The sequence below is a fragment of the Macaca mulatta genome, chromosome 9 (genome assembly GCF_049350105.2).
Source record: "Macaca mulatta isolate MMU2019108-1 chromosome 9, T2T-MMU8v2.0, whole genome shotgun sequence".
Classification (NCBI taxonomy): Eukaryota; Metazoa; Chordata; class Mammalia; order Primates; family Cercopithecidae; genus Macaca; species Macaca mulatta.
The window spans coordinates 107,343,004-107,368,673 of NC_133414.1; the positions used below are offsets into that span (position 1 = coordinate 107,343,004).

General features: G+C 44.6%; 1 protein-coding gene across 50 annotated transcripts in view; it reads right to left on the reverse strand.

Moving 5' to 3' along the window:
• The window catches only part of SORBS1 (sorbin and SH3 domain containing 1), a 252,279-nt gene that overhangs the window by 14,973 nt on the left and 211,636 nt on the right, over positions 1-25,670 (reverse strand). For 33 of the 50 annotated variants that reach the window (XM_077946901.1, XM_077946888.1, XM_077946900.1 and 30 more), the window contains 5 exons: positions 25,233-25,400; positions 20,359-20,405; positions 15,467-15,581; positions 15,188-15,313; positions 13,005-13,199 (listed from right to left, as the gene is read on the reverse strand). In XM_077946901.1, the coding sequence (XP_077803027.1) occupies positions 13,005-13,199; positions 15,188-15,313; positions 15,467-15,581; positions 20,359-20,405; positions 25,233-25,400 (651 nt within the window). Of the gene's footprint in view, positions 1-10,399; positions 11,174-13,004; positions 13,200-15,187; positions 15,314-15,466; positions 15,582-20,358; positions 20,406-25,232; positions 25,401-25,670 lie in introns of all 50 variants that reach the window. The other 17 variants (XM_077946867.1, XM_077946865.1, XM_077946857.1 and 14 more) reach the window with 1 other exon arrangement.

A 25,670-nucleotide genomic window follows, 5' to 3' on the forward strand; every position in this document is an offset into this window, starting at 1 on the left:
TGATAGCAATACCCAATTTCTGCCTTGTCTGAAAACAGGCACTATCTATCATTTCTCTTCTTGAATACTTTTTACTCTAGGTGTTCAAAGACATTTCCTTATATAAAAGATACGGTGTATGGCAATAGCATCCAATCATTAACTGTGAACTATAGTACTGAAAGGGATATTGATGGCCCACCTTGTACCTTCCTTGGTCTCAGGCCATACCCCAAGCTAAGGATAATCATCATCATAGCTTTAACATCTGTATAGTACAAACTTAACCCCATTCCTAAGAGGTAGGGATGACTGAGTGCCTCACTTAGCGTTTATTGAATAAATGAAGGAAGAAGTCAAGATAAACATTTATTCTATTAGCTAAGACTCAATTTCTCTCTGTTTAGATTGAAGTGAAATAGCTTACATAACTGAAATGTAAACCAGTTTTGTTTTGTTTTTTTTCAGGGGATGGAGACATGGCATGGGGGTAGACCCTCAGTGGAAACGGAAACCATCACTATCCATCACAAGAATCAGCCCTTCATTTTGCAGGCTGTTTATCCTCAGATTTTTTTTTCCCCTCTAGGTTTTTTTTTTTTTTTTCCTGTCCCCATTTTCTAACCACTTTACAGCTTTGCATTGTGCTTCTTCTGGACCTGTCCTGTCCAAGATGGTAGCCAGTAGCCACAGGTGGCTGTTGGACACTTGAGATGTAGCAAGTATGAAGTGAAACGTGTTATGTGTAAAAATAGACACTGGATTTCAAAAACTTAGTACAAAATAAAGAATGTAAAATCTCAGTAATAATTTTTAGATATATTGGGTTATAATCTATTATTAAAATTTCAGTTGTTCCATTTTACTGTGTCTACTAGAACATTTTAAAATCACACATGTGGCTCACATTATATTTCTATTAGACAATGCTGCTCTGAACCCTCCCCAGGTCCTCAGGGTCTGCCCTTATTTAAGCCTAAAAGAAGATACAAATTCTAACAAGGACTTCATTAGGGTTAAGAATAAAGGGAGTGTATCTCATGCGAAGGACATTGCCGACTCTGGTGATGGTATTCTAGTTTTTCACTTGTTTACAAAACAACCAGCCCAGCACATGCACACACACACACACACACACACACACACACACACACACACACACACACTGCACTTCCCTCCTTTCCCCCATTAATAGTAAGCAGATGATAGTTCGTGATCTAGAAACTGCTTTCTTCTGTATTTGTACACAAGTCGCCTCTCCTGGCCTGGAGTGCTTGCTTCATTCTCCCCAATTGGGTGAACCTGCATGCGTCCTTGCTGTTGCCCTTCTACTTTCAGTTCACGGAAATCCCCCAGAAATCAGATCTTAGCCTCCCTGGAGCTGTTAATCCCTTTGGATCCACAGAACACCTGGCGCTACTGCGGAGTTACTAAGCATCCGCTTCCAGCTTTGGGTGTGCGCCAAGGCCTTGTGGACCCAAATCAATTGCACACAGGCTACAGAACAGCAGGAAGTCCTGATGATGTGGACAGGACAGAGAAACTCAACTTCCCCTGGCCCCAAATCCCCTCTAGAAACAGCGCGAGGCTCTGCTACTCCCCTAATCTGCCCAAGTCTCACAGAGACGGCACTCCTCTAGTCGTCTCACGTCCCAAGTCTTCTCAGACCCCACCCCACCTTTCTCATGACCTACCCTGACCTCCCAGTGGGACAGTGAGAAAATCCGGGTTCCAGGCCATGCTCTGTACTAACTGATTGTCTTGTGAACAAAATGCTTAATGTCTTAGGACTTCGAGTTCTAAAATACATAAGAGGATTGGACATAATTTACATAAATGTCCTTTTTGGCTTTAACGCTCCATGATTGCAATGTGCCTGTCCTATGGGTTAAGAAGTAGGAGTGGCAGGGGCTGAGCTGGCTTAAGGGAGGCAGCACTCTACTCATCGCTTACTGAAGACTGGCAGGGGGAAGGCTTTTGACTACAGCCTCCAGATATGGCTGGAGTGCTCACTTCTGGAAGCATCCCAAGTGACTGCCCCAGAATAGTCATAGAAGATTTGCACCTACTGGAACATCATGGGCAAACTCTTCCAGGGGAGTAGAAAGGCCCGAATGATTCAGTCTCCTGGGTTTGAGCTTCAGGAAATCACCAGAGCACCCTCTAAACAGCCTCTGACTCCACTGAGTTATCTTATTAAGTTTACTGAGAAAAAGACCACAGCTTAAATATAAAATGAATTACAAACAACTAGTTCAATTGCTTACCACCTAGATTTTATCTCCTTGCTAATCACTCAATAGACAACACATTTACTTTGTTGTAATTTGAATCTGATTACAACACTAAACTTACATGCTCAGTAAATATTCACCCAGTGCTCAGCCTTCTCTTCATAGACTATCATACAGTCTTCTCTTTCTTTCATAAGACAGTTAGGGGAGTAATGGCAGATACATACTCAAGTGTAAAGAAACCAAAGGCTTTCCAAGAATAGCTTATGCCTTTATACTGAAGGTAGAAGAAACTAATTTGGGGAGCACAAATTCCAAATTTTCTAAATTCTCGATTTGTGTAACCCAAAGTAAAATGATTTTCCCATTCTCTATTTTCTTCTCTTCCCCCCACCGTCCCCCGCCACCATTTTCTCTCTTAGGTGGAACAGGGTAAGGTGGATAAAGTAAACTACTTTTGTTTCATTTCCGTGGTACCTTGACATCACACAACAGGTTATTTATGATTCCATTACAGGCTCTGCGCTAGCTGCTTTCATCTCTATTATATTTCATTTAATTCTCATAGTAACCCAAGAAGGTGCTCAACATTGACCTCATTTTACAAATGAGAAAACGAAGACCTGCCATGTCTGAGTTGGGAATGTGAACAGTTAGTATTGGAACATCTGTCTCTCAGACTCCAAGTTCTGCACACTCCACCACACCCCAACCTTCGAGGTTTGTGTTCTGCCAGAGGAAGATATCAGAAGAGCTAGAGAGGGATGCTGACCAACAGGTCACCTTAATTTGTCCAGTACCCTGTGGCTGGCACTTTCTACTGACATGCTCCATTCTCCTAACACTTTCATAAGGGTACACACTTTAGCTTTGGGTCTTAGTCCCTTACCCTTTTTTTTTTTTTTTTTTCCTGTTGTTCAGGTTAGACTGCAATGGTATGATCATGGCTCACTGTAGCCTTGACCTCCCAGACCCAAGCATTCTTTCCATCTCAGCTTCCCAAGTAACTGGAACCACAGGCACTCGCCACCACTCCTGGCTAATGTTTTTATTTTTGTAGAGACGTAGTCTCCCTGTGCTGCTCAGGCTGGTCTCGAACTCCTGAGCTTAAGAGATCTTCCTGTGTTGGCCCCCGAAAGTGTGAGCCACCATGCCCGGCCAGTTCCCTAACATTAGTGTTGAGAGAATACCTGCTGCTTATTTTTGTAAGTACTGCAGCCAACGTCTCTCCCCATCCCGTAAGCTGTTAAATGCCCTCTATTTAGAGATTTCCCTTCTGAGTGAGTCAAAGGAAAATGTTTCCTATATTTACTTGAGTATCTTAACATTTAAATTTTCTTTTTTCTTGCAGGTTACATCACAGCTTCCTCTTCTATTTCTGATTTCCATCCTCAAGGCAGGCCTATGCCTCTGTTCTTATCTTTCTGGGAATGAACTTAGTTTCCTTGTGTTGAGAAGTGTTCCCTCTGAAGTCACATCTTTCTGTCTTGAGTCACTTTGCCTCCTTCTCCCTTCTCTAAGCCTATAGTTTGTTCTCATGCTTCTCAGACAGATGCTTTGAGGACACACAGCTTTCCTGTATATTGAGATTTTATTTGATTAGCTTCCTTCCCTTTAGGAACCAAACTAACATCACAAAAGTTTTGTCACTTTCCTCAGGCCTTGGTTTTCTCATCTCATTGTAAAAGACTGGAGGCTCTTAACCTACTGGTTTGTCACAGATGGACTTGGGTGTGGGCCTCTTGAAACGATGCAAAACTGTGTGTCACTCTCCTCCCCAAACTACTGGCCTACAGTCCTCAGCTGATCTCAGATTCTCAAAGGTTCTTGATCTAGAAAAAGTTATCAGTTACTGGAGTAGATGGTCTCTAAATATTCTTTTTAATTCAAAAGTTCTAGGAGGTACTCTCACACATTGTAAAAACTCTTAAAAACCAAGGCTGGATGCCAGTCAACAAATAGTGCTTCTGTCATGGAGAAACTCCGTAAATATTTGATCATGCAAGTGATGGGCTTTTTCAAGATGATCTTCCCTTTGCTTTCTTTTTCTATTTTTTAGTGGAACAACCAATTTGATCTGTAACTGACTGTGAACAATGAATTGAGATAACTCACTACCATCAGACCTGTGCCCCTTACTTTCTTTTCCTTTGTTTACTTTTTAAAATTTTTTTGAAGTAGAGTCTTGCTCTGTCACCCAGGCTGGAGTGCAGTGGCATGCTCTCAGCTCACTGCAACCTCCACCTCCTGGGTTCAAGCAATTCTCATGCCTCAGCCTCCCGAGTAGCTTGGATTACAGATGTCTACCACCATGCCTGGCTAATTTTTCTATTTTTAGTAGAGACAGGGTTTCGCCATGTTGGCCAGGCTGGTCTTAAACTCCTGGCCTCAAGTGATCTGCCTGCCTCGGCCTCCCAAGTGCTGGGATTACAGGCATGAGCCACCATGCCCAGCGTACCTTCTTGATTGTTCTAAATGTTGTTGGCCAAAATTGCGCTCAAGAAAATCCAAGAACTTCGGTGATAATTCTGAATGCTTGGGCATTTTGTATGCACATTTTTCATCCAATAAGTTGTCTCTCAAAAATTAAAAGGAAGAGCTTCTATTTTTCCATTGTGAAGGTCTGTAAATTGATTATAAACCCCTGACTTAAACTTTTGTATGTGTTCTTCTTTCTCATTTCAACTAAAATTCATGCAGGATTTTTACCTAATCAAAGGATATCAAAGCTAAAAGGAATGGCATTTTTCTTGTCTGAATCTTTTGTTTATGGACAGAGTAGCTGCCAGGAAAGAGAAGTGACTCAACCAAAGATACCTGGCAAACCAATGGCAGAGCTAGAGCTAGAACTTGGAACCCTGACTCTCAATCCAGTGCTCTTCCCACCCCTTCCTGATGTCCCTGAAGACCCTTGCATTCATTTCACTCACTCTCTTCTGCTGTTCAGATAAAAAACACACCTAAAAACATGGGCAACTGACCCAGTGTAAACTAGTTTAGGAGGGAAAAGTCAAACCATTTCACACGAAGTGTCCACACATTTGCAGAGTTGAAGGAGGTGGGCAGGTGACTGATTCAAAGGGTCACCGTGACTCCTGACGTAGGTTCTGGTCCCAGCCCCTTCTCCAGAAATCCCCTTTTCTATTCACATGTGGACACCAGAAGCCTCACCCAAACCAGGAATGCATCATTCTCCATGCATACCTTTCATGGTCCTACCTCTGGGCCTTTGCTTGAGCTATTTGCCTTGAGTCCCACCCTCCTGTTGTACACCTGTGAGAAAAACTCTTATTCTTTAAGGCTCAGATTAAATGCTACTTTTTTGAGGAGAGCAAAATCACCTGGTGACCATCCAGCAGGCCCCAGAGGCAAAAACTCCTTATCTGAGGAATTTAGAAGGGAGCAATGACCACCTGGTGACCATCAAACAGGCCAAATTCTTTATCTGGGAAAATCAGAAGTAATTAGACTTCCCTATCATTTAAAGCAGGCATCTGGTCCCAGATTTCTTTGCCTCCAAATTTATAAGTAACTAGAATTTCTACACATCTCTGGAATGGCATGCTGAAACTCATTGTGCAACCCTTGCTGACATTAAGGCACCAAAACATCTACAGATGTAATCATTTATGACCTATGTGGCCAGTATGGTCCAAATTGCCCCTAAGCTTCCGCCTTAAGGTCCATAAACACTCCTGAAGAAAATCCATCCACCACAGTGCGCTCAGTCCTCTCTCACTGAGTGCCCTGCTGCACCCTTTTGCAGTATTCTTTCTTTCTAATAAACTTTCCTTCTTCAAACCTATACTGTTATCAGTCAATTTTTCTTACCAACACTCAAGTCAACCACCTCCTCGTGCTGGGGCTCTGACATCCTGCCCAGCATTTTTTTTCCTGAGGTTTCCAGACAACCACCTTCCTCCCTTGTTATTATTTCTCCCCATCTTGATCTTCCAGGGGGTGTAGTTTGTGACTCTCTTTCCTTATTTGCATTATAATTATTTGGGAACAGATCTTACTCCCCTGTTGGAGATCCTAAACTCCTTTCGTTGGGGTCAGTCATTGTTTGTCTTTTCTTTCTTTCTTTCTTTCTTTCTTTTTTTTTTTTTGAGACAGGGTCTTGCTCTGTCACCCAGGCTGGAGTGCAGTGGCCCTATCTCTGCTCACTGCAATCTCTGCTTCCTGAGTTCAAGTGATTCTCCCACCTCAGCCTACCAAGTAGCTGGGATTACAGGCATGCACCACCACGCCCAGCTGATTTTTTTTATTTTTTAGAAGAGATTTTTGTATTTTTAGAAGAGATGGGGTTTCCCTATGCTGGCTGGTCTCAAACTCCTGACCTCAAGAGATCCGCCTGCCTCAGGCTCCCGAAGTGCTGGGATTACAGGTGTCTGGCTTGCCTTTTCTTTCATTCAACAAATATTCACTGAGTGCCTTCCATACATCAGGTATCATGGTCTTGCCCTTGGAGCACTGATACTTTATGGGAACACAGGGAAGCAAAGGGGGCTGAGAGAGGCTCACTCACTCGGACCATTGCAGGGGCTGTGGCAGCACAAAGTCAGAGCACTGAATCCACTCATGCAGGGGTGGGGGAGGCTATCAGGAAAGGTGTTAAAGGAAATCAGAATATTTTACTCCAAAATATATTTTTTGACATATTTTGGGATGGCTGTCAGAGAGCCAGCAAAAACAGGTAGCTCTGCAAAGCTGTCTTTTGTGCAGGAGATTTGTATTTATAGAGAAAAATCTGCATTGATGCAGCCAGGTTTTCTCTGAGGCTTTCCCTTGTCTAGATCTAGAAAAGATGAACTGACAGGCTGACACCTTTAAAGGCCTAAAAGAAACATTTACCATCTATTCTCTCTGAGGCTGCTACCTGTGAGCTTTCATCTAAATAACAAGACCCCCTTTGCTAGCCAAGCCTTACTTTTCTCCCTCCCATAACGTGTCTTGCTGCTTAAAATCTGATTTACCACCATAACCTGTCTTTGGCCATCCTCTGAGCCCCCATTCTTCTGTAACCTCAAGATGGTATAAGCTTCTGCACTCCATTGGGGGGTTGGGTCTTCATTCTGAAGGCTCCTATGTCACATAAAACTGTATGCCTTTTCTCCTATTAATTTGCTTCTTGGCCGGGTGTGGTGGCTCATGCCTGTAATCCAAGGAGGCCGAGGCGGGAGGATCACTTGAGGTCAGGAGTCTGAGACCAGCCTGACCAACATGGTGAAACCCCGTCTCTACCAAACAAAACAAAAATTACCTGGACATGGTGGCATGTGCCTGTGCTCCCAGCTACTCGAGGAGGCTGAGGTAGAAGAAGTCTTGAATCTGGGGGCAGAGGTTGCAATGAGATTGTGCCATTGCACTCCAGCCTGGATGACAGAGTGAGACCTTGACTCAAAAAAAAAAAAAAAAAAAAGAAAAAAAAAAAGAAAAGAAAGAAAAGAAAAAAATTTTTTTGCTTCTTATCAGTAATTTTTAGGGAAACTTCAAAGGACAAAAGGGAAACTTTCCCTTGGCCCCAACAGCTTCCTAGAAGCTACATCTAAATGGAAGCCCTGATGATGTTCGCCCCTCTCTGTCTCTCGCAGCAAACTGCCTGAAATATCCCAAATGCTTCAAAGAGTAAATGATCATAACATTTCAGAATATCTTTTCATTTAAGGTTCTCAGGTAAAATTCCCTCTCATTATTGGTCAGATTCTCAACCTACCTCCCCAATACCTATAATAAAAGTGAACTTTTGTTTCAGCTCTTTAGTTCAGCAAGGATCATAATGGCTGACAGTTCTCTTGATACGCAAACTGGTCTGGAATGCATTTTTCCAAATAAGCAACAGCCTGTGGTCACGTCATTCTGATGGGGCTGCCAGAGAACAGTTGTCATATAAGTCCTTCCCATTTTTAGCATGTCTGTCACCCAAAGGGGGCCCAAGACACAGGAGCCTCTTCTGAAGGACCCCGTTTCCAGAGTTGTCAGCTCCTGCTCCAGCCACAGGAGGGGAAAGTGAGGCGGCTAAAGGGGAGGTGCGGGAGCAGCCCTTTTCACACAAATGCCAGCTCTCAAGGGGGAGCGAGCCCCAGGCCACAGCCTGGGCACACCCATGGAAAAGGGGCTTGTGCCAGGAGGTCAGAAGGAAGGGAGGGGACAGGAAGTGGTACACTTGGGGTCTGGAGACCCACCAAGAAAGGAACACCAAGTTTCAACAAGCCTGACTTTCCAATCAACATAATCTTCAGTGTTGCCAGCTACTCCACTCCTATCCTGCCTTAGGAAGCAGGAAGCGTATACCCCTAACCTTACTCGGAGATCCGGCACCGTGCGCACTTCCTATACACACAGGATCTTGGAATTGGGCCGGGATGATGACTCAACACTGACGATAAGGATGTCCTCGCGTGCCTTGGGTTGACTTAGAACGTTTATAGAATTATTCCTGTGTCAGAGACGTTTAATTCTTTTCAGCTAGCCACTTTACCACCTCTTCTATTTTTTCCTCAACCTGTTCCAGGGCCAGGCAAAGCCTTTGCCAGGTATTGCTGCTTTCCTACGGCCCCACACAGCAGCGGGAGATCCCACATATGGAGCCTTGGCACGTGCCAAGCACCAACTTCCGTTAATTACCTCATTGAATCCTTGCCCTACAAGCGATAGACTGCTTCCACTCCTATTTTGCATGTGAGAGGTTAAATGGCTTTCTAGCAAAAGACTAAGCCTCATTTCTTATAAACTACCCCATCCTGGCTCACCCTCAGTGATCTCTACTCCTGATGTGCTGGCCCACCCATGGGCCCACATGTGCTTGGCTGGAGCTGGAAGTCTGGCCTAGTGTGTCTCAAGCCCCTGTGCTCCTGTGTCCCCCAAGCATGCCTCTATTATTGCCCTGGTGGTATTGCTATGTTTGTAGGCTCCTCCTTGTTTTGAGGAGGCTTGAACTTAGGGTCCTCAAGAGGAGAGACAAATGACCCTTGTACTCTGCCCAGAGGCTGCTACCTGCAGGTCTTATTCATAGACGGAATAACTACAGCCTCAAAGGGAAACTGAGGTTGCAAGTCTAAGGGTTAAGCACTATTTACTGTGGACATCATACATACTAGATACTTAATAAATGGCTTGCAGACATCTTCAGGAACTCGATCTGGATCTAAGGAGGTTCTAAGAATATTCTCAGTTCTAGAAGCAGTTCTAGATCACCCAAGATGGTGGCTCTATCACTTCCATTTATAAAGTGCTGACCATGTTCCCAGGATCATAAGCCCTTGTACTCAACCAGTCTTTGACGTAGGTGCTATCATCCCCATTTTACAGATGAGGAAACTGAGTCTCAGAGAGCGGAAGTAACTCCCAAGTCACTAGACAGTAAGAGGTGGAGCTGGCATTCAAACCTGGTTGCTTCAGAGGAGTTGCTTAAGTCTTTGACTTTAGCAGTAGTAAACAGCATAGCCAAAATCAGAATTGTGATTTGTTTAGTTGCTAATTTCATGTCTCCAAAAAAATTTTCAGGTCTCAAAACACCCTAAGGCTACCTTTGCCCAAATGCTGCACTCTTTGTAGCTGACCCAGAGAGAAGATGGGACACTCACCCAAAAACCTGGCATGCCTACTCAAGGATACCCCATGCCAGTCAGGGCCCCAGGAGACCTGCATTCTCCTCTCCAGAACCAAAACACCTTTGTTGCGTGGCAAACAAAGGCCCCGCGCGCCCACACAAACACGAGACAGGACAAAGACCTGACAGAACCGAGCACTAGCAGAGCACCATGGGTTATGGAAACAAAGTGCATCTTACATAAAAGCAAACCACACCACCACACCAAAGCCTGGTGTTCTCAGCTGTGTTAGTCAAAGCAAACCGAGGGTCATCTCCAAGGCATACGTGGGACGTGAGGAAGGTCTGCCTTCTCAGAGGCCCTTGCAGCAGGCCAGGAGGCATTCAAAGTAGAGATAACTTCCGAATGACCTCAAGTGGTCAGATACAGCCTGTCCTTTCCCTCCAACTGTATCCAGCCCTGGCACCTGAATTCATGTCCCCCCATTCCCTCCGGGGCCATCTCTTTGCTCCCGAGGCAAGCAAATGGTCTCACCAGCATTCACTTGGCCTCCGTAGATGGACCGGGGCGAGACGTGCAGCCCACCCTGCCAAGTGAGACGCCAAGTGCACACGCGGCATGCTGCAGTCCTACCTGGCTCCCACCTCTCCGAGCAGCTTTCCTCCCCGCCTGCTCGCCACCTCTATGCCGCTCTGTCTGCTCAGCCTCACTTCCTGGAAAAGCGCTACCCAGGGGCTTGCCGGGCCGGCTCTCCTCAGGGGTGTTGAGATCTGAGAGTCTGTGTTCAGTACTCAGGCACCTGACCACGTCTGAAGGCTTCAAGCAGCTCTTCTTAGAGATCTCGGGTCCGCCAGGGCCTCTCTGGCCTGCCTCCCTCTCTGCTTTCCTCTCATATTGTCCACTCTCTTCGCGCCATGGCTGCCTCTTGCTCTGGCTGCTAAAGGCATCACTAAGCTGGGAGATGACACTATCAGAGCTCCCCAGTGGCAGCTGCGAGAAGCTATCTTGGTGGATGCCTGAAGATGGCGTGTGGACACCACCGTCTCCATTCATGTGAAGGGAGGCCTGGGAAGCGGGTGCTAGGGCGTAGGTTTTGTGTGGGGAAGGTAGGGCCAGTGGAGAAGCTACTGACCGTGGGGTGGGACGATCTGACCAACTCAAATGGGGGAGGCTGAGAGACAGGGAGGGACCGGCCCTTGGTGACAAGGCGAGGTGGTCAGTGTTATAGACAGAAGCCTCTGGCAGAGGAGGCAAGGGTGGGGTCAGGGCCAGAGAACGCCTGCCTGGGACCCCCACAGTCAGCGAGATCCACTCAGAGGTGACGGCGTGCATCTCAGGGGACAGGGCTCGGCGGGAATGGGGCAGAGATGAGGGTGCTGGCGTGATGAGCTTGCTGTGACTGGAAAACTTAAAAAGAAGAAGAGAGAGGAAAACAAAAGAAAGAAGCAAAAGGTACAAGTGTCAGCATAAAGGAAAAAGAAGGAAAATAATCACAAGGGGTATATAAAGAGGAATGAAATGGAGAGGATGCGCAAGGACACTCTGGTGTCCAAAAAGGAAATCCTTGGGTTACATCTGGGGAGAAACCAGGATGGGTGAGTGTGCGTGTGAGCATGTGCGAACGTGAGCCTGATGTGTGCAGGCAGTGGGTGGAGGAAGCAGCCACAGGTGTGGAGATGGAGAGAGGTTCCCATCAGAGTAGTGACGGATGAGGCCAGCCTGCTTTGCAGAATTGGAGTTTCAAAGGGACCCACTGGAAGCTCCCTATCCCAGCCCCCCAGCCCCTGTGCATCCAGATCCCTGACCCGGAACCATGGGGAAAGGTGGCCCCGCACTGCCATGGCCCTTCCCTGAGGTTTTATTTTCTCTGGGAGCTCAGCAGAGTCTTCCAGAAAGGAGTATGAGTAGTGTACTAGTTTTGTTTTACAATCACTCTTGGCTACAGTCAAGTGAAAAATGTAGCTGAGTTCTCTGCATCCTTACAAAGCAGAATGTCCCGCCCCAGTCACACACCCTGTCTTATAAGACAACAGGATGCGGCTGTCACTGTGCAGGAAGCCCTGGGTCAGCCTGTTTAATGCTTTCTGCCAAGAACCCTCTACTGGGGTCAGTGATGAGCAGGTGTCAGAGGAGGAAACAATTAGAGGACTAGACAAGAGGCATCATCTCAGGGTCAACCTGGGCCCCCAGGTCCTACTCTTGTTCCTCTGCCAACCTCCTTACAACATACATGGTGGTTTGGCTGGACTTTTTCACAGGATGTCACCCCCACCATATCACCCTGAACTCAAGGTTCTGACATTTTCTTGGCTTTGGGAAAGTGGGGATCAGTTTGGAATAGTTTATGTTTCTAAACAAGTTTATTCATAATTAATGTTTGGGAGAGCCAACATCTTACCATGCCTATAAACCTACATCCTTTCAGCCCACTGAGACTGAATGCTATAAGTTACTTGTTCCAGTCAACCTGGTTCCGGTGAATGCAAACACTTTGGACCTGGTCTACGTGGCTGACGAGAAGAAGGTGTAAGTCTCTCTTTCAGCCTTTGTCTTCTGCAGGCCAACTTTGGCCAAGATGACTGAGGACCACATTTGGACCATGGGATTTATGACACAGCGGTGGTCCCCACACCAACAGCTTCACCCAGGAGGGACCAACTGATAAAGGCTCTTGTTTCTCTTTCCCTAGTCACTTTATTCCCAGAGCAATTATCTGACTCTTTCTTTTCCTCTGAGATAATATATCTTCAACCAAGCACTGGAAAAGGCCATTTGTATGCATGAAGACAAAGTCCAGTGTACAGTCTGCTTTCCTGCAGTTTTTTTTTTTTTTTTTTTGAGAGTCTCACTCTGTCGCCCAGGCTAGAGTGCAGTGGCGTGATCTCAGCTCACTGCAACCTCCGCCTCCCGGGTTCAAGCAATTCTCCTGCCTCAGCCTCCCGAGTAGCTGGGACTATGGGCGCCCGCCATCTTTTTTTGATTTTTGAATTTTTAGTAGAGACAGGGTTTCACCATGTTGGCCAGGCTGATCTCGAACTCCTGACCTCAGGTGATTCACCCACCTCAGCCTCCCAAAGTGCTGGGATTACAGGTGTGAGCTACCATACCCGGCCTCCTGCAGACAGTTTTTAATTGCAGTGCTCAAAAACCTCCCCAGAGAGGCTGTGTGCCAACAGCACTGTTGACTAAGAAAACTCACACGCTGAGTATGAAAACCAGTGACGAGAAGCTTAGATACCTGAGGGCTTGCAGTGGCACTGCGACTTGGGGAGGCAGAGAAAGGCAGGTCCATGTAATCCACAGGGTTTTTCACCAGTGGCCGCTTGATCACATCCACGTAGGTGATGGGGAAGATGCCTTGTCGGGATGTCCCTGGGATCCTCCCTTCATACCAGTTCTCATCTACCTGCCGGAGCAGTGTTATCCTCTCACCCTGGAAGACACAGCAAAGACAGGGTCCTTGTCCTAGCATGCCTCTGCATGCCTGGGGCCTCTGCCTGCATGCTTCAATGTCCTGCATTGTTTACCACATTCTTAGCTCAGCAAAAACATTCCCTGCTGAACCCGGAGGGAATTACCACCACTGGGATGAGGATGCTAATGGCAGAGGAGCTACCTTGATGCTGGGAAGTTTACCTTGGTTCTTTAAGTATTTTAGTAAAGGAGAACATCAGATTTGTGCCCCTAAGCCAGGGAACAAATATAGTGTTTTTGACTCATTTAATGTGAAACAGATATCCAATCTTCATCTCTAAGGCAAAGATTTTGGGGGGTTTCTCTTTTTCTTTCTTTTGTAGAATTATAAATACTTATAATGTATCATTATAGAAAAATCAGAACACAAACATAAAGCAGAAAACAATCTTCACCCATCACATAGTCATTTGGGGATAAACACTATTAATATTTGGCATATGGACTTCCCAGATTTACTTCTACGCATGTGAATTAAACCTCACATATTTTTTCTTATAAAAATTGAGTATAAACTGTGTTTCCAAACTTTTCCAACTTGCTTTTTAAAAAATACTTAATAGTACATAGTAAACCTCCTTCTTTATCAAAAAATAGAATTCTAGATTTTTAATGGCATTGCACAGCTTAATGGACCACTGCAGGGTATTCTGTTGCACACACATATAATGATTTAATTACTGATCCCCTGCTGTGGGGCAAATTGGGTTGCTTCCAGTGTTACATAAGATGGTTCATCTTTTTCTAACCCATGTGCTCACTTCCCTCAATCCTCAATAAAATCAGTAACTTAGTAACTTTAGGAAGCCAGAGAATTTTGCCAGGTAGAGTGTTTGGATTCTGGAAAGAAGAACTTCTCTGCACAGTGTAATTGCGTCTGAATAAGCATGACGGTGATGATAATAATACTGGCATCTCCTGTTTACTAAGCACAAACCAGATACCATGTGTCATGCTGGGGGCTTCACATAAGCTGTTTCACCTAAGTCTCTTACAACCACCTAGGGGAGAGCCATCTATCTTCATTATTTTCTATAAGAAAATAGTGGCTTGGAAAAAGTATTTAACTCCCACATTCTGCACAGCTGGTTTGTGCCTTTTGGGTTCAAAGCTTTTCAAACTTCTCCTGGTATCAATGCACCTGTTTCTTCCACTAGATCACACCAATATATTGTAAAACCCAGTCCCCAACACAGTGCATTATCACATCATTAGTTGGTAAGTGTTGGTTGAAAACAGCTTATAAAAGATGTCTAAGACTCCAGAAATACTATCTTTAATCAGTGAGCTCAATACAGTTAAACCCTGACATTAGCCTAGGGTTTATTTTAAAAATACCTTACCTCAGAAAATTCTCCAATTGCCCTTAATGCAATTCTTTTAGCTTTTTTCTTCAATAGAGATGGGGTCTTGCTATGTTGCTCAGGCTGGTCTTGAACCCCTGGCCTTAAGTGAGCCTCCTATCTTGGTTTCCCAAAGTGCTGGGATTACAAGCCTTAATGCAATTCTTTTTTTTTTTTTTTTGAAATAGAGTCTCACCCTATTGCCCAGGTTGGAGAGCAGTGGAGTAATCTCAGCTCACTGCAACCTCTGTCTCCCAGGTTCAAATGATTCTCCTGCCTCAGCCTCCTGAGTAGCTGGGATTACAGGAACCCACTACCATGCCCAGCTAATTTTTGTATTTTTAGTAGAGACGGGGTTTCACCATGTTGGCCAGGCTAGTCTCAAACTGACCTCAAGTGATCTAACCACTTCGGCCTCCCAAAGTGCTGGGATTACAGGCGTGAGCCACCGTGCCCAGCCCTTAATGCAATTATTGATTAGCATACTTCTCTTAAGGGTACAGATAGCACCCCCAGACTGGGATGTGATAGCAACACCACACTTCCCCACATAGCTGTGCCATCCAAGAGAGCCCCAAAGCAAGGCATGAGAAGGGCAGCTTACCTTTCTGAAGGACATTTCTACCTGTGTATCACCATTAAAGTTAAACTTAGCAATAGCTTCTCCATATTCCAAAACCTGCACTGGTGTCAACTTTTTGGGCTGAGCCTTCTCAGCAGGAGGAAGAAGCTGAGAAAGGGAAACAGGTAAAAGAGAACAAGGGAAGAGAAGAAAGCAGGGAAACAAGAGGAAAAGGAGGAAACAAAACATAAGCATTTAGTAAATAAATGGTGCTTTGGGCACAGTCAGGCTTTTCCTTAGAAAGAAAAGGGGCTGCGGTACCTCAATATAGGTGCGTGGGAAGATTCCCACCCGGCCGTGGTGTTCTCCTTCATACCAGTTCTGATCGATTTGCTTATAAATGTAAACAATATCTCCCTTCTGCAGAGGAAGCTCCCTGTCGACAGAGGGTCAACGGCATTTTAGCAGATGTTTCAGTATGTGTAAGATTAAGACACTTCAGTTTTGTAGCAAAAGAAGACTTTTAAGTGGGGTCAAAGGGTACAAATTCCAGAGAGGGGACTCCATATTTGGAAGTAAGAACCCCACTATTCAGGAAATTACATCACGTTTGGCATTTTTCCAGTCTTTTGCAGGATGGATGTTAACATTCAAATTGACTAGCCCTTGAAAGTGCTCAGAGGCCTTATTAATTTGTTGTGGTTTTCTAAATGCATTTTTTGTGAATGTTGTCTTATGCTCAGAATATTTATGCAACACACAACAATGCACTCAGCTGCCTTAACTGATGTTTATTAAACGAAGAAAAGCGTCTCCTTCTGGATACCTTCACTATCCTCTACTATGCCCTAGCAGGACATGCTTTCGTTGCTTTAAATTGCCCTCAAATTATTTGTGATATATTGGCATCCTTCTATCATTCCATCAATTTCACCATTTGTCCACCCATCCATTTTACCATCCGTCTTTGTATCATCATGCAGTAGAAAGGTTCTGAAGTTAGGCAGATCTGGTCCAAAACCCAGTTCTGAAATTTAGTAGCTCTGGGACCAGGGACACAATACTTAATCTGAGACACTGTTTCTTTAGCTGAACTTGGAGCTAACTCAGAGTTGCTGGAGAATGCTTCAACAAACTAAAAATAAACAGCTAGGATGGTGCCTGTTGTACAGGTAGGTAACACTCAATAAATAAATGTTAATTCCATTACTTTTTTTCATGAGACAAGGTCTCATTCTGCTGCCCAGGCTGGAGTGCAAGTGGCATGATCACGGCTCATTGCAGCCTCAACCTCCTGGGCGCAAGTGATCCTCCTACTTCAGCCTCCTGAGTAGCTGGGACTACAGGCATGCACCACCATGCCTGGCCAATTGTTACATATATATTTTCGTAGAGATGGGGTTTTGCCATGCTGCCCGGGCTGGTCTTGAACTCCTGGGCTCAAGTGATCCTCCTGCCTCAGTCTCCCCCAAAATGCTGAGATTACAGGCATGTAGTCACCGCGCCCGGCCTAATTCCTTTGCTTTTTAACATGGAAAAGTGATGTTGGAAAGAAAAGTAGATTTTCCTTCAAATGCTCTTTGTGCCCCTTTGCAACTTTTCCATATCCATTCTTTTGTTTGCCTTAATAATGATGATGTTATTATTATTATTATTATTATTTTTTTTTTGAGACAGTGTCTCACTTTGTCACCAGGCTGGAGTGCAGTGGTGCAATCTCAGCTCACTGCAACCTCCACCTCCCAGGTTCAAGCAATTCTCCTGCCTTAGCTTCCCGAGCAGCTGGGACTACAGGCATGTACCACCATGCCCGCCTAATTTTTTTTTTTGTAGAGACGGGGTTTCACCATGTTGGTCAGGCTGGTCTTGAACTCCTGACCTCATGATCCACTTGCCTTGACCTCCCAAAGTGCTGGGATTACAGGCGTGAGCCACCGCGCCTGGCCCAGATGATGTTAATTTTTAACCAGGACTCTTTTTTTAAAAAAGTTAGACAAAGGCAAATTTTAAACAAAATGAAAACTTAAGGATAAAAATTAGAACGTTTTCTTTTTTTTTTTTTTTTTTGAGACAAGAATTTTGCTCTTGTTGCCCAGGCTGGAGTGCAATGGTGTGATCTCAGCTCACGGCAACCTCTGCCTCCCGGGTTCAAGCTATTCTTCTGCCTCAGCCTCCCCAGTAGCTGGGATTACAGACATGGGCCACGAGGCCCAGTTAATTTTGTATTTTTAGTAGAGATGGGGTTTCCCCAAGTTGGTCAGGCTGGTCTCGAACTCCCAACCTGAGGTGATCCGCCCGCCTCGGCCTCCCAAAGTGCTGGGATTACAGGCGTGAGCTACTGCGCCTGGCCCTTACAACTTTTTCTTGAATTAAATAATTTTAAAATTGTAACATTTTCTTGAATTAAAAAAAATGACCTAGATCTTTTTCATTTGTGTCAAACCAATAGGATGGAAAAGTCTCCAATTGTAACTTGGAAGGGGTGTGCTCACTTTGCAGGATGCCAGGAAGTCCCACGGTATGTGAGGGGTGCTGGCCGAACAATGAGGGCACATCTGGAAAACTATAGAAAGTCAATTCTGTGCTGAATAAAAGCACAAGGCAGCCTTTGTGGGTCTCACATTAGCAAACAGGATTCTAACCCTCAAGAGGTCTGTAAAGGGGATGTGGGCATTTGTCTCTGTGAGAAGGAATGTCTCGGGCCACATTTTTGCCACAGCCCTCTTTGGCGGGCATTATGAATTCCCTCTTCCTTTACCCCCAACCACAGTCACATAGATGAGCAAGACCCTCAGCATATTCACTGCTGTGGAGACCTGCAGGCTCCTGACTCTACTATACTAAGTATCTTGCAGCTGTGGAGGGGGGCGGGAGCGTAATGGTCCTACTGTTAAGCAAAGGATACACTTGTGTGTGAGAGAGGAACTGAGGGGTCAGTAGTTGTGGCTGATGGAAGTCTACCATGGGAAACCTGGGGCCCTATTCTGCCACTACTGTGGACTATACTCCTAGCTCCCAAAGAACCATGCGACCAGGTCTGCTGGTGAGAGGGTTTGAGAAATATGATTCGCTTTAGATCTTTTTTTGAGCATCACAGTGTACATCAGCACAGCAGAGGCTCTGAGAAGACCCAGGGGAAAGAAACTTGTTTAACTTTGTTGAACCAAGTATTCCATAACATGCTTTTTATTTTTTTTATTTTTTTTATTTGTTAAAATTTTTTAGACGGAGTCTTACTCTGTTCCCCAGGCTGGAATGCAGTGGCGTGATCTTAGCTTACCGCAACCTCCACCTCCTGGGTTCAAGCAATTCTCATGCCTTAGACTCTTGAGTAGCTGGAATTACAGGCACTTGCCACCACGCCCCGACTAATTTTTGTATTTTTTGGTAGAGACAGGGTTTTGTCATGTTGGTCAGGCTGGTCTTGAATTCCTGACCTCAAGTGATCTGCCAGCCTCGGCCTTCCAAAGTGCTGGGATTACAGGCATGAGCCACTACGCCTGGCCCCGGCAGCATGCTTTTTTGAGTAACTGACTGCGGGGAAATGTAAAACCAAGTGACTGAAGGGCTTAAAAGACCATGGAGCTAGAATTTACTTTTTTCACTAAATTTTGTGGACTTTTTTTGGAGGCAGCATGTCGTGATGAAAACACGGAATCAGAAGGAAGGAAACCTCTCTCCGGCATTAGCAATGTTGATAAAAGGTGACAATTTCTGTGGATCTAAGCTTTCTCACCTGTTCTATTTGACGGGGTTGCTCTAAAAAAAAGTTGTTTTAAGACTCTTTATGAAATCTGGGAAAATGTACTATTATCATCACTAGACCATTTAATAAATCTTACATAGACCTTTCTCAATTCAAAGAAAAAGTGTATTAATTAAATTGCAAATTAATTTATATATCTCTGTTATCTTGTCTGGTTTAAAAAAAGGGGGGTAAGAGGATAATATATTTTGAGCACTAAATTTTGGTACACTACGCAAAATGTTTTACAGGTATTACCCCAGCTTCCCTGAAAGAGAGGCATTTTTACCCGTATCTTGCAGATAAAGAAAATTGAGTGGGGGAGAAGTTGATAACTTGACTACACTCACAGAGATAGTAAGTGGCATAGTCAGGATTTGAACACAGGACTTCCTGACTCTAAAGCTCGCAATCTTTGCAGTATGGTACGCAGCCACCTCCTTTAGCTGACCAACTAAAGGACTGGAGTAATACACACAAACCCAACTATACCAGATTTGTGACTAGGTTCTAGACACTGTGGCCTGGTCACTCATTTTGTGGGATAGAGGAGATCAGAACCATGGTTGGTTAGCTCCACATAGCATTTCCCAGCATCTAAGGACAGGGAGCTCTCCCTCTGATCACCAGATGCATGACCGTCCATCTGCAGGACAATGGGGTGGCCACTGTCCATTGTACTTTTAGCTGCCAATGAGAACTCATGGACTATTTAAATCCATAATTAGATAAAAAGCCAGCTGTTTCCTTATGGAACCCAGTCTTTGGTAGCATTTCCCAAATCGTGTTTCAGGTTCTTTTCTTGAAAGACTTCTGGAGCTATTAACATGCCATCAACAAAGTATTTCTTCAAAGTGGGTGGGAGGTATAGATATAGCATGCACTGTTTCCCAACTCATTCTACAACAGAACTCCCTTTTTGAGAAAAATCTTATAGGGCTAGCACTCTGAGGAACACACTTAGAGAAACGCTAGTCTCCGGTGGGTTCATGTAAGCCTTTAATCTCTTGGGATGTTGTAGCAAAATGGGTAAAGTTATCTCCCTAGAGACTGGTCTAGATCCTTCCACAGAAAAGATGGGTCAGATCAAGCCACCACATAAGCAAATAGAGCCCCTACATAGGAGGAGGCAGGGTGGGACAGGGTATAAGAGCCCAACCTCTGCCTAGGTTTGAATTCCAACTCTCTCACACCAGCTTGAGCAGGTTCCTTAACCTTATAGTCCCTTGGCCTTTTCATTTGAACAGTGGGGATCATCACAGCACCCACTCCATAATGAGTTAACATATGCAAAGTACTCTGAATAGTGTTTGGCACATAGCAAACTCTATGAACTACTGTTTTGTTCTTTTTTTTTTTTAACAACAATTTTGATAATTGTTATTTCTCCAACTCTTCTCTACAAACAAACTGTTGTGTTTCAAAGAGACAGCTAAAAAGATAAATAAATATAACTGGTAGCACTTACTTTAGTGTCTGAGCTTTAAAGTCAAATTTGGCTCTGGCAGGTCTCATCTGAACATAAGAAACAATGACAAGTTAAAATCAGGATTCAGGTACAACAAGGACACATTTTCACAAATTTCTAGAAAGCAAAGCAGAGAAATTCACTCTAGCCAGTTTGTTCTAGTGTAGAAATCTGGGCAAAATTACATTTGTCTGACCTTAGTAGAATACTAGATAAATGTTTAGTTAACTATGTATGTCATGCATGAGAATCCCCTAAAAACAACCAGATCTGGGGAAGAGATGGTTAGAAAGGTCCCAAAGCTGAGGTACCAGTTCCTCAAAACATGCAGACCATGGCTATTGAAAAAACAAACAAACAAAAGACAAAGTCAGCCAGAAGTCCTAAGATGTTCCTTATCTACTGTCTTATTCCTTAGGTACATTTATTTGCTTAAATTATGATATGCAAGTAGATGAAACGCCGACTCACTTCTCACATCATCTCCAACTCCATATATTTCTTACGGTCTGTGACCTCATCCAAAAAGCCAGATAAAGTGGTCCCTGAGCTCAAATGACTCCTGCCAAGACTTCCAATCCTGTTGGGTAGTCCTCTCTTCCCAGATGCCCAGGTCCGAGTCAGCCTCCGCCCCTTCTCCACTTCCTGATCAAGTGTGTCATTAAGTCAGGAGGGACCTCCCTCCACACCTCCATCCCTCCGCAACCCTGTTGCTCAAAGCTGACGCCTAGTTCCCATTGACACAAAGCTTCCTTTGATTTCACATTCTCTTCACTCTAATCTGTCACCCGGGAGCACAAATAACATTCCTAACATTCTTCCTCACATCTCTTCCTTGCTTTGAAGTTGGCTGCTGCTCTCAACTTTCCCTCAGTTCAAATCTCAATTCCTGCCATAGGTGAAGGCCTCTGGGTAGTTTCTCCCTACTCTTAACCGAATTGCCTTTATCTCTACTACACTGTTCCTGTTCCAGTCAAATCTATTTGCTACACCTCAACTGAACCCCCTCCTATCCCCTCCTCTCTCTGAAATTTCTTTTTTCTTTTCTTTTTTTTCTTTTTTTTGAGACAGGGTCTTGCTCTGTCTCCCAGGCTGGAGTACAGTGGCACGGTCTCAGCAACCTCTGCCTCCCAGGTTCAAGCAATTCTTCTGCCTCAGCCTCCTGAGCAGCTGGGACTACAAGCATGTGCCACCATGTCTGGCTAACTTTTGTATTTCTCAGTAGAGACTGGGTTTTACCATGTTGGCCAGGGAGGTCTCTAACTCCTGGCCTCAAGTGATCCGCCCACTTTGGCCTCCCAAAGTACTGGGATTACAGGCGTGAGCCACTACGCCTGGCTGTGGAATTTCTTTCTTTTTTTTGAGACAGCATCTTGCCGTGTTGCCCAGGCTGGAGTGCAGTGGCACAATCATGGCTCACTGCAGTCTTGACTCCCCAGGCTCAGATGATCCTACCACCTCAGCCTCCTGAGTAGCCTGGACTACAGGCACGCACCACCAAGCCTGGGTAATTTTTGTACAGATAGGGTCCACGATGTTGCCCAAGCTGGTCTCAGATTCCTGGGTTCAAGCAGTTCTCCTGCCTTGGCCTCCCAAAGTGCTGGGATTACAGGTGTGAGCCACTGTGCCTAGCCTTCCGCAGGTATTAAAGTTTGCATTTTCACATTGATGTTTCCATCTATCTACCTATCTATACCATACATACTGGGGCCACGCGAATGATCACCTTATAATCAAGTTAAAGCCACACAATTTCAATACCTGTGTTTGTGTCTGTAACCAAAGGGCATAATTTCAGTTGCAGGTGAACAAGAAAAGAACGGATGTGGGGTTAATGATAAATGACAAGTTTACAAGAGAAAACTAAATGACCAAAATTATAAGGATACGAATTTTACAGTGATTCCAATAGAAAAACACAAGGAAGTAGGTTACCTCATGTCACCCAGCTGTAGAGCTGTGTGAACTTTAAAAAATTTATACCAAAGCAGCACCACATTCACACTCTGGTAACTGAGTTCTGTCAAAACAGTATCTCCTATCAATTAAATCAATATAATTATAAAGATTTGTAGTTTATGATTAATTTGTAAGTGGACTTAGGTTAATAATGGGGGGTGGTGAGATTTTTTTCACTGAAGGCCTGTTAAAATTCACTGATTCCATTAAACTCTTGAGACGTGTATGTGAGTCACTGGTAGTTATACAAAGCAGCATCCTCTCCCTCTTTATCTCCCTGTAGCTCCAAGACTGAATCCATCTTTCCCTCCTCTGGCTTTCACAGTATTGTATTACTTACTATAGGACAGAGATAACTGTGTAAGAGGGAGACTCTTCCACTGTCAGCTCCCCAAGGGCACACAGACAGAGTTCTTTCTGCCTCCCATAGGGTCTTACACAGAACCAGTGGTCACCCCAGTCCTACTGAATGGGACTGAAGTGCCTTGACACAGTGTGGTGCACCTGGGATGTGTTGGTCTCTACTTTTTCAAGTCCATCAGTCAACTTCTAGGGCAGTAATTCTCAAAATGTGGTCTCTAAACTGGTATCACCAATATCACCTGGGAAACTGTTAAAAATGTAAATTTTCAGGCCCCACCGCAGAATCAGAAACTTTGCAGATAGGATCCAGGGTTTGTATTTTACCAAGCCCTCCGGGGGATGCTAACGCACTTGTCAGAGTTTGCTCTAGAAGGGAGGCAGGCTCACTGAGCAGAGTTTGCCTGCCTCTGTCCACGGTTATTCCACCCATGGTGCATTTCTGTTTGCATGTATCAAGTACATGTGTAAGTGTGCAGCCCTAGCGCCTTTACCTGTTCCCATCTTCTTCTACCTACAAGCAGGCAGGACTATCGGTGAGGACAAACCATGCTCAGAGCCTTCTGAGAAGGGCCATTTTGAGGAGGAGCTGGAACGTTGAGGACTCAAGGGCTATCTTTCCCTTGCAATTAACACTTGCTAACTTTTGCTTCTTCCTTGATAGATTTTCTTTTTTCCATCACTTTAGAGTCTCCTTCTCTTCCCCAGCTTTCCTTTTTCTTTTAATTTGAGACAGGCTCAAATTTCTTTTAATTTGAGACAGGATCTTACTCTGCCACCCAGGTTGGAGGGATGTGTTCATAGCTCATTGCAGTCTTGAACTTTTGGGGTCAAGTGATCCTCCCACCTCAGCCTCCCAAGTGGCTATGACTACAGGCATGCACCACCAAGCCTGGCTAATTTTTCTATATATTTTATATATACATAAAATACAATATTATATATATTATAATATGTATATTATATGTATACACACATATTTTTAACTGTCAAGATGAGGTCTCCCTATGATGTGTAGGCTAGTTTCGAACTCCTGGCCGTGAGTGATCACCCTGGCTCAGCTTCTTATAGTGCTGGGACTATAGACTTGAGCCACTAAACCCAGCCAGCCTTCTTTCTTTTAATTTGGTTCCCTCTTTTCACTATCTCTTCTTCCCAGACACTTTTTTTTTTTTTTTTTGAGACAGGGTCTTGCTCCGTTGCTCAGGCTGGAGTGCAGTGGCATGACCGTGACTCACTGCCTTGACCTCCCAGGCTCAAGCAACCCTCTTGCCTCAGCCTCCCCAGTAGTTTGGACTACAGACACGTGCCATCACATCTGGCTATCTACCAATCTATCTACCTACTTAATTAATTAGAGATGGAGGTCTCACTATGTTGCCCAAGCTGGTCTCGAACTCCTGGGCTCAAGCAATTCTCCCACCCTGACTTCCCAAAGTACTGGGATTACAGGTGTAAGCCACTATGCCCAGTCATATTTCTAAAAAAAAAAAAAAAAAAAAAAAAGATGACTAGGCAATGATGCTTCTAGAGAGAAAAATAAAAATTAAAAAATAAATAAATAAACATAAATATTAAGCTACTGTATTGAAAGGATATAAAACAGTACATACTTTGGGTGTTATTCCCCCATTTCCCTAGCTCCCACCCCAAATCCCAGATACGCCCATTTTCCCTAAAAGAGATCATCTTCAGTGGGGCTACTTAAGGGTTACATGGCAAAGCATAAACTCTTACGCAAGATCCAGCATTTGGCTAGCATGAGAATTTCAACATGTTGACCTTAGTGTAGGAGGCCAAGATCTGGATAAAAATCACTTCAAAGTTTGTTCTTCTCTTTCCTTTTATAATATTAAGCTTTCATAACCTAGGCTTGGAAATGTCAAAACTAAAAGAACAAATGAAACATCCCTTGGAGAACTGTCTTACTCTCTGTGGGTTTATCCTAACTGCGAAAGTCTTTGGGCTTCCAAATTCTTCAGTGAGGCGCACTACTGCAGCACTACTGAACACTTCACACAGTTCATCCACCTACACGTGAGCAGCAGCATTGTTCTCTATTTCAAAATTAATGGCACTAAATTTGGAGGCCTTCGTAAATGGTACAAAGTATTGTTAAGCTAACTTTTGTAAAGTTTCATTAACCATCTCTTCAAAGAAGAATTGTGTAACTGTCCACACCATAGCTACCAATGCATATGGACTCAGGTATCAGGTTTCTAAGCAGAACGCACAGGCAACACAGTAGCATGATAAAATGCAGGATGTGGAGGGCTGGACTCACGAAGGCAGCCAATGCTCTAAGGCATGCAACAGGGGCATGTGCCAGCAGACCCCGGTCCCCCAGCCAGGCATGCTTGAACATACAGAGCACAGGACATAATGAGGTCATGTCTATTTACCAGCCACAAGAAGCCAAAGCAAGCCTAAGGGAGGCCAGGATGACAAATGCTGTTTGGAGAACTAAATTGGCCTACAGAGGGCAATGCTGAGGGGAGGCAAATAGGCAAATATTGCTTTGGGTCAAGCAGCAGATTGAGGTGACCAGAACAGACCTCTGACCCAGATTTCCTTTTGGCGGTATCGTCTATATTGAGGAGGTCCCCAAAGCGCTCATTAGTGATAAACTGATGGTGCGTCGGAATGACGCCTGTGTGGCGTCGAGCTGCAATATCAGCCTCTTCTTGCTCGCGCTTAAGTCGTCTCTGGTCCGCTAAAAGTTTCTGCCATAAAATTGCATAAAATGGGCAGTGAATCATCTGTTCCAGCATATTAGAAAACTGCCAACAAAAGTAATTAGGGAAGGAGGTGCTGGGTGAATGGGGCAGAGGCTTTAAGGGTCAGCTGTCACAAGGGCCTTAGAGCCACAGCTACTACACTCCCATCGTAACCACCCTCCGAGCACTATAGAAAGGAGGCGGCACTTCACTGGGAAAGCCAGGATAGGGGAAGGATGATTCCACATGATTACACTGTCCAGCAAACTACCTACC